Consider the following 9426-nt stretch of genomic DNA (forward strand, 5'->3'; position numbering starts at 1 on the left):
ATTGGTAAGGTGGAGGGTCAGAGAAAAAGAGGAAGACCCCCAGCGAGATGGATTGGCCAAGTGGCAGCATCGATGGACTCAAGTGTGGTAACAGTAGTGAGGTTGGCCCAGAATTGGGCAGTGTTTTGTTCTGCTGTGCATAAGGTCGGTATGGGTCAGTACCAACTCAATGGCACCTAACAACAACAACAACCTCATCTCATTCTAATACCAATAACCAGTACCGATCCTAATACCTCTTAGTTGTAATAAAGCTGCACACCCTTGGACTTAAAACTGACTCAGTCCAGATATTGTCCTCTCTCTGAAGTCTACCCTGGTTCTTCAGGTAGAATCTATCTCTCAGTCTTCTCTGCCTCACTCCAAGCACTGACTTCTAGGTAATTCGGTGTGTTCCCATGCTTGACTAAGAGCCTGTATTGTTTTCATGGCCATTGTAGCTAGTTTTCACAAATGAGGTGATTTGAAACAACATGAATCTGTCTCACTGTGCTGATATTAGGGTACCGGGAGACCTACACCTTCTGGGGTCTCTTGGGGAGAAGCTGTACCTTGTTTCTTCTAGCTTCTAGTAGCCACTGGCATTCTTTGAATTATGGCCATATCACTGCAATCTTGGGGCACAGGTGATGTAATGGGTTACACACTGGGCTGTTAACCACAAGGTCAGTAGTTCAAATCCACCAGCTGCTCCATGTAAAGCCTTATAGCCTCAGAAACCCTATACAGGGTCACTGTGAGCTAGAACCGACTTGATAGCACATGACAACTCCAATCTTTGTGTCTGCCTTCACACTGACTCTACCTCCTCTGCCTGTCTAATCTCCTGGTGCCTCTTTCTTACAAAGACACTTATATCGGCCTTTAGGGACCAGCCAGATAAGCCAGAATCATCGCATTTATAAGTCTCTGTACCATAATCTCCGCTCACCACCCTTCACGTAATTGTTGTCTCATACAGTCATCTCAATTCTGCCAACCTCATTGTTAGACAGTGAAATTCCTCCATCGAATTGCTATGGTTCTCATTCCCATTAGTGGGGTGGGGTGGGTGTTGGCTGAGGGTAGATTCCAGGAAAGGACAAGTGAGGGCAGGGGGGCAGGGCAAGTACTCCACAGGAAATACCACATTTCACCCTTCACCTCCTGAGCTGATGGAGCCCAGCCTGGAGAAGCAGGAGCGCGGTCGTTCCCCCTGTGTCTGGGACTGAGTGATGTGATCTCATATGGTGGCAGACTCTCCTTGTCTTCGGACCTCTCTGGCTCTCCACGAGGGTGCCTGTCCCCCCTGGACTGGAGAGTGGGTACAGAGGAAGAGTCCCTTTTATTTTCCTGGCCAGTCGTTCTCAACCAAGAAGCACTTTTTTCCCCCTCACAGGACATTTGGCTACGTCGGAAGACAATTATGATAGTCACAATGAAGGGGATGCCACTGACATCACATGGGGAAGTCCAGGGATGCTGCTAAACACCCTATAATGCACAGGATGGTCCCCACAATAAAAAACTCATCTGGCCCAAAGTGGTACTGGCTGCATGTGCCAACTGTAAAATGGGGAGAATATGGCTAGTTTTGCCCACCGTGCTGGCTTGCCTGGATGCGAAATGATATAATCATGTGTCCACATTCTGAAAGCAGACAGGCTCTATCTTGGTGTGAGTGGTGGTGCTGTTGTAATTTCAGGGACAGGGAGGAATTAATGCTGATTTATTTAGTCTGCAGTTTGAGGACTAAGGTACATCTGACCCAAGCTATGGTATTTTCAATAACCTCATATGCAGGACAGTGAATAAGGAAGACCGTAGAAGAATTGATGCCTTTGAGTTATGGTGTTGGAGGAGAATAGTGAAAGTGCCATGGGCTGCCGAAAGAACAAACAGATTTGTGTTGGAAGAAGAAGTACAGCCAGAATGCTTCTTGGAGGCCAGAATGGCCAGAGTTTGTCTTCATACTTTGGCATATTATTAGGAGGGATCAGTCCCTGGAGAAGGATACCATGCTTGATAAAGTGAAAGGTCAGTGAAAAAGTGGACGACCCCAACAAGATGGATTGGCTCAGTGGCAGCAGCGATGTGCTCAAATATAGCAAAGATTGCGAGATTGGTGCAGGACCGGGCAGTGTGTCATTCTGTTGTGCATAGGGTTGCCATGAGTTGGTACTGACTTGATGGCACCTAACAACAACAACAATTGAAAACCTGGTAGTGGGGTCGGGAGCTGCGCATCGCCTGAGTGTTTGCAGCGTATTAGGAAGGAGGCTTTTTAAAAATACTGTAATTTCAAGGTGGTCACTTGGAGAGATGATAATAGATATTTCTGAGCATTAGGATTCCAAAGTGACTGACAGAAATGTCATGACACTGAGCACTAGACTAGGTTAGGCTGTTGCTCCTGACAGATGAGTCCCTGAATGTTGTGGGTCAGTGCATAAGTCATGGGGAGGCTGGCCTGAATGTGCTGATACCAGGAGCGGGACCTGATAGTCACCAGGACTGAAACCTGTGGGGCCTACACTGCAGCTTTTTAGGAAAGGCTAGGGATCAGAGTGACTGTAAGTAGGAAGGACCATTTAGATGGCTGGGATGATGGGGGAAAGGGCGGGGAAGTACAGACTGGGCATATAGCAGGTAGTAGGCAGGGATGGTCCTAAGGACCATCCCAGTGAATTTCTGTCCTATGCTGGCTATGAGGGCTCATTGAGAATGTTATTGACTATGTGGCTTGTTGCGGATGTGGTTTGTCGAGGGTGTTTCTTTTTTTTAAGTGTTTTATTGTGAATTATATGATAGTTTACATGGGAGAACATTAGTTTTACATTCATTCTGTTGTGCATCGTATCATTGCCATGGTTATAATCCCCTCCATGCATCATCAACTGACCAAAGGGTATACCCTGCAAGCCTGCCCCCTACACTACCCCTCCCCCACCCCCAGTCTTCAGCACAGTCGCTCTCCCTCTCTGGATCTAAAGTCCCCAGCTGCTCCATCGCTCCACGTCATTGTCTCTGTCTCCATCACTGTTTCTCTGGGTAGGTTCCCGCTCTCGGCTCTTCTCCGTTAATGGTCCTAAGGACCTCTGCTCCTAGACTCGATGATGTTTCTTGTTAAGGATGTGGCTTGTTGAGGATGTGGTTTGTTGAGGATTTCGTTTGTTGAGGATGTCACTTGTTGAGGATGTCACTTGTTGAGGATGTGGCTTGTTGAGGATGTGGTTTGTTGAGGTTGTGGCTGACTTCATATCACAAATCTACCTTTAGTCTCTGTGCCTAGATGGCTGTGAGTCTTCTCAGAAGGATGCTTTGATTTTTTTTTCTCTTGGTTGCTGGAGTCATCATTTTCCCCTTTTTCACATTGGGTGGCTGAAGACATAGCTCCAGATTGTGACTTGTCTCCAGTAGGTGAGGGTGTCTCAGTGATGTTTCCATATAAGTGAAGATCATGAGCATTCCTGGCAATGACTCTCATTTCCATCATGGGCCGGGTCACTATCTTCTTTACACTCATTTGGCCAGTGCCTCATCTGGGTTCAGCAACGCATAGGGCCCTGGAGAAGTGTTCTGACCTTACGAGTCTGAAGGTCTCTATATTGCCATGACACTGATAAAGCCAATTTTTAAAAATCTCTCTTTTCACTGGGGCCACCAGAAAGAGATCTGTATAACATAGCTGTAATATGTTGCTGTTTTGCTGAAGACCTCTTTGTCATCTAAGTTCCCTCAGATAAGACTCAAACTTCTTCACATGGCTTCACAAAGCCCTTGGTAATTTAACCCTCAGAGTTCCCTTATGACAGGTTCACAAATGCATTTCACGCCGAGTCTCTGTGCCTTTGCACACACTCTTCCTTCGGTCTTGAATGTCCTTTTGCATTGTGTCCACTCATCAAGGCCCAGCTCAGATGTGTCCTCCTTTCTGCTCTCTGTTTTTCCCAGCCCTTCTCTCACAGAACCGGTGGGCATTTTCCTGTAACTCTTATCTAGATCTATCCTTCTTCCTAAGCCTACCATTCCCAAGGACAAGGGTGGGCTCTTGTTCCTTTCTGCATTTCCATGACTTTAATTGAAATGGATTTGAATGAATGAAGCTAACATTTGTTGAGCATCTGTGTGTGAGATATCATACTGGGAGCTTCACCTCCCTTTCCACCTAATCCTCACAAACCCTAGAGACAGGGATTCTTACTCCTGTTTGCAGACAAGGAAGTTGAGCTCAGAGGGAAACCAGTTGTCTCAGTCACACAGCGCACGACCAACACAATTGCTGGCATTTGTTGGACATTTATCACAGGCCATTCATAGACTTTTCTGTGTATTGTTGTTGTTGTTGTTAAGTGCCGTCGAGTCGGTTCCGACCCATAGCGACCCTGTACAGGGTTTCCGAGGGTGTAAATCCTTACGGGAGTAGAAAGCCTCATCTTTCTCCCGCGGAGCGGCTGGTAGTTTCGAACCGCTGACCTTAAGTTTCTGTGTATTAGCTCATGTCATTCTTATAACAGTTCCTAGGTGGTGGGTCCTATGATTAGAACCATTTCACAGATGAGGAAACCCTTGAGATCTAGAGGGATCCAAGGTCATAGAGCTAGTAGGTGAAGGAGCCAGGCTTTGTACTCAAGAAGACTAAGGATTTGAACTCACACCTGTGAGGGAGAGTTGATCACCATTAGGAAAGCTGTTGAGGGTATATTGGAGTCCCACTGGGTGCCGGCAACTACCTTCTGGGAGAGTTTTTCTTCTGTTTAAAATGTGGGCCTATCATTTTTGTGGTGCCTTCCTGTCTCAGGTCAGGTAGCCACCACCTGGGCCTCGGTTTTGAAGAGCCCAGTGGTTTGGTGGCTGACCTCTCTCCCCTCTCTCTATTCTAGGGCACTGCCAAGGAAATGGCTACCGCATTGGCTTTGGCCAGTGTGCTGGGAAGGTGCTGCCCTCCGTGCCTGCGTGAGGAAACGAAGGTCCTAGCCCTCCGGTAACCGGGGCTCCCTCTGGGTCTTCATGCCAGAATAAAGCAAGCCCTGGTTCTGTGTCCCCGCACAGCCCTGTACTCAGTGCAGGGGCAGCCTCTTGTGTTTTATTTTAACTGTGGTGAGTTTACATATCCAACAAAAACGGTGTCATTTCCACGTTACTTTACGTGAACCATTCAGTGCACGCGTCATGCCGTGAACCATCCTCACTGTCCATTTCCACAGGTTTCCCTCCTCCTTGACAGAGCAACGCCTCCCCTTTCCTCCTCCCTCCCACTCCTCTGTGTTCTCAGTTTGATTGGCAGGAGCCGTACATACAGCTTCTGGGGCAAACCAAGACCAAACCCACTGCCCTTGGGTTGACTTCAACTCGAGCCACCCTATCAGTAGCTTTCTTTTTTAAAAATGTTTTATTGTGAATTATGTGATCGTTTACATGGGAGAACATTAGCTTTGCATGAGGAGCTTTCTTGGCAGATAGTCATTAATTTATTCTCTCATTTTAATTAGTGAGGCTGAGGGTCTGTGTGGGACTTTCTCATTGGACATTCGCAATCTCCCATTAAACGCTGGAGAATGGAAAGAAGAATGGCGCCCACACATGATGTAGTTCTTGGGGCCGGTGGGCATATGGGCACCCAAGGAGCAGGCCTGGCTGCTTGTGGTGGATCATCTATTATAAATCTCAGGCAGTGCCCCCAAATCCTGGGCAGAGAATTGCCAGGGGACTAGCTCTTGTCACCCTACAACCCCCTGAGACATCAGGCGAGTGTCCTCTACCTAACGCCTCTCTCCACTGCAGTCAGGCAGCCCCTGGTCTGGCCTGGCTCCTAAGGGACCACGGGAGAGCAGGGCAAGGCTTTTCAGTGACTCTTCTTGGGTCTGCTGGCCTTGGCCTAGGAGGATGACTAAGGGTGCCAAGCCTGCGCATTAACTTGTACAATCCGCTCATCCATTCATTGATCACCTCGGTTGTGAGGACTGCCCATGAAATGTAATATAATGAAACTAAGAGAAGTGTGACATGGGACTCCTGGGAAGGTTGCTCAGAGGGACCTAACTCAGCAGGTCCCTTGATCCCCACTTCTTGGCTTTTTCTTTTTGCAAGTCTGTAACTTGGATGTGTTGGCTGGAGCTCCAGCAACCATTTTGGACCGTAAGGTGGTCAAGAGGATGTAAACCTACAGATTATCCTACAGTGCCACACCAGGACTCCTGAGGGTGGAACAGCCTTATCATGAAGCATGTCCAGCAGGTTGGCATTTCTTTCATGTAAAAGCAGTCTGAGGGCAGGCAGTCTGGATTGGTATGGTGATCCCACAATGTCATCAAGAACCCTGGCACCTCTATTTTGCCATCCTTGACTCATGGTTTTCATCTTCTTGGCCACCTCATGGTCCAAAATGGCTGCTGGAGCTCCAGCCAACAAGTCCAAGTTACAGACTTGCAAAAAGAAAAAGCCAAGAAGTGGGTATTGAAGGCCTACTGAGTTAGGTCCCTCTGAGCAGCCTTCCCAGGAGTCCCATGTCATACTTCTCTTAGTTTCATTACATTTCATGGGCAGGAAAAGGACCCCACCCCACTGCAAGAGAGGCTGGGAATATTGAAGGTATTTTAGCTGAACACATTGCCTCCCTAGTTAAAATCAAGTTTGGTTCCTTATGAAGAAGGGGAGAATGGATGGGGATGAATAGTCAACGCACACACAGGGTGCGAAGAACCATCATGCTCTGAGACGGAACTGTGTTTTCCCAGCTGACATGATTCACAAGAATTGCACAATGGAGCCATGTTTTCCAGTGCTTCCCAGATCTCATTGATAATGGTGTTGCGTCTGATTCATAGCAATACTGTATAGGGTTTACAGGCTATGAATCTTTATGGGAGCAGCAAGCCACATCTCTCTCTCGTGGAGCTGCCATCCTTGTGGTTAACAGTCTAGTGCTTATCTTACAGAGCCACCAGTGGCCCCCTTGCCCCAAGACCTCTACTGTCTAGATGAGATTTGTTCAAACAATTGTTCTCTGAATGTGGAGGACCAAAGCTTGTGCTGACAAGGCAACCTTGGCTCCTCTTGACTCAGCTGAAATCCTGCTTCTCCATCTTCTGACTTGAGAGTGTTCCTTTAGCTCTGGCCTGGCTCCAACCTGTATGAGAGTTCCATTTTCTTTTCCTCAAACCCATCAAATAAACAAGGCTAAAAGGCTGCCACGTGTAGCAGAGCTTTTCCTGGTGAAGGTGGTGGGGATCAGGGAGTTGGGAGGACATGTTTCTGGGACTTGAGCAAAGGTTACTTAAAATCAGTGTTGATTCACTTGGCCTTGCTGACACAGCAGATAGCTGGCCTTGGCTGTTAAGTTCACATGCTGAAATCCCCGCGCTCTGCATTTAATACATTTAAAGGGGTTGGCAATGCTAGGAAAACCTGTTGGGCCTGGGCCTGGAGTCTGAGGCACATACAGGGAAGGCAGAGCCAGGAATGCTCCCAGGACTAGATGAAGTTAAGAAAGGAAAGGTGGATAGATACATTGGCACTGCTATGTTGTCAGCTCTCACTCACAGTGACTTTAGGTACCACACAGCACAGCATTGCCAGGTCCTGATCATCCTCACAGCTGTCTGCAGATTTGACTCCATTGTTGCGGCTGTTGTGCCAGCCCATCTCACTGAAGGTCTTCCTTGCCCTCAATAGTCCCACTGCTTCCTCCAGCCATTATTGATCCCTTCTGATGACATCTGCAAAGATAACAAGTTAGAGATGTTCTACTGTGACCCATGTGGCAGAGTTTTGTAAGTAGATCACCAGGTCATCTTAGTTGGCTTTGTCTGGAAGCTCCATTGAAACATTGAAACCTCAGTGACCCTGCTGGTTTTTGAAATACAGGCATGTAAAACATCACAGCAACTTATACAGCCACCACCTCATGATGAACTGAAAGGCGGGTGGTAGAAGAAAGCAAGAGAGGAGATATTAATCTAGGGCCCAGTTCAGCTTCTACCCACAATGACTTTTCCTCAAACCTTCAGCAACAAGTTTTTGTTTTAAAGCTTGTAACTGTTAGGTGCCATCAAGTCGGTGCCTATTCTTAGCGACCTTATGCACAGCAGAACGAAACACTGCCCGATCCTGGGCCAACCTCACTACTGTTGCCACGCTTGAGTCCATCGATGCTGCCACTTGGCCAATCCATCTTGTTGGGAGTCTTCCTGTTTTTCTCTGACCCTTCACCTTACAAAACATGATATCCTTCTCCAGCGACTGGTCCCTCTTGACAACATGTCTGAAGTATGAGAGATGAAGTTTGGCCGTCCTGACCTCCAAGGAGCACTCTGGCTGCACTTCCTCCAACACAGATCTGTTGGTTCTTTTGGCAGCCCATGGTACTTTCCAATATTCTCCTCCAACACCATAACTTCAGAAATGCCCATTGTCAGCCTGTTGAAATTTATCTGTATGAAATAGACAAAAATGACTTTCATGCCAAATGTTCTGTTTTAACAATGGATTCCTAAGCACTAGAGGCATTTTGCCAAGATGAATGGAGCTTACAGTTATGGTGGTGAGCATGTCAAGACAACATTGCTGAATATTATCACTTCATGTTCCTTCTTCAGCTGTGGGTTAGGTGTTGGGTTGCTAACCACAATGTCTATGGTTCAAATCCACCAGCTGCTCTTCAGGAGAAAAGTAAGTTTGTCTGCTCCTAGAGAGGTTTACAGTCTTGGCAACCCAGTATAGAGTTGCAATGAGTCAGAATTAACTTGATGGTTTTGTTTGGGTATTTTCCTTATGGATTAATATTCAGTCTATGTTTTCAGTCTTTAAAGAGTGGCTCACTATAGATATAATTGGATGAATATGTGGCCAAGAGTAGAATCTAGTGTAAACTTTACCCTGCCAAGAGGAGCAAGCTCAGAAGCGTTCCCGGCAGACTGGCACCTACAGGAGATCACGTTGTAGGGTGGCAGTGGGAGCTGAATGCACTTGTGGGCATTCCACTTACATGGGCCAGGCACAGGGGCACCAGGGTCTAGAATCAGTACCCCTGCCACATAGGACAGTGAGAAAGGAAGGGTTTCATTGTTTCCAGTATGGGACTTCCTCTAAATCCTCTCTCCCACACTACACTCGTTTGCCATTGAAATACCTCATCAATTTTGTTGTTGTTAAGTGCCGTCGAGTCAGTGCTGACCCATAGCATCCCTGTATAGGGTTTCCAAGGAGCAGCTGGTGAGCTTGAACCATCAATCTTGTGGTTCAAACCGCTTTGTAGTCCAGCGCATTAGCCCACAGTGCCACACCAGGACTCCATAGATTTTGTTACATTGTATTAAATCCCGTCATGGAGGATAGCTACCTCTCACCTGCCAAACCACTGGCTGAATCAAGCTGACACAAAACCTCTGCTATCACACACATTTAGAACCATTCTGAGGATGAAGGCAGACTTGGACCAACAAGAGA

At 47.2% G+C, this 9426-nt stretch overlaps 1 protein-coding gene across 1 annotated transcript in view; it reads left to right on the plus strand.

The window, feature by feature from the left end:
- FAH (fumarylacetoacetate hydrolase (fumarylacetoacetase)) overlaps positions 1–4939 on the plus strand; it is a 70157-nt gene extending 65218 nt beyond the window's left edge. Inside the window, exon 14 of the mRNA XM_006870910.1 lies at positions 4863–4939. Within this exon, the coding sequence (XP_006870972.1) occupies positions 4863–4939 (77 nt within the window). The remainder of the gene's footprint in view (positions 1–4862) is intronic.
- Positions 4940–9426: the final 4487 nt, after the last annotated feature.

The sequence above is a fragment of the Chrysochloris asiatica genome, unplaced genomic scaffold (assembly GCF_000296735.1).
Source record: "Chrysochloris asiatica unplaced genomic scaffold, ChrAsi1.0 scaffold00156, whole genome shotgun sequence".
NCBI lineage: Eukaryota > Metazoa > Chordata > Mammalia > Afrosoricida > Chrysochloridae > Chrysochloris > Chrysochloris asiatica.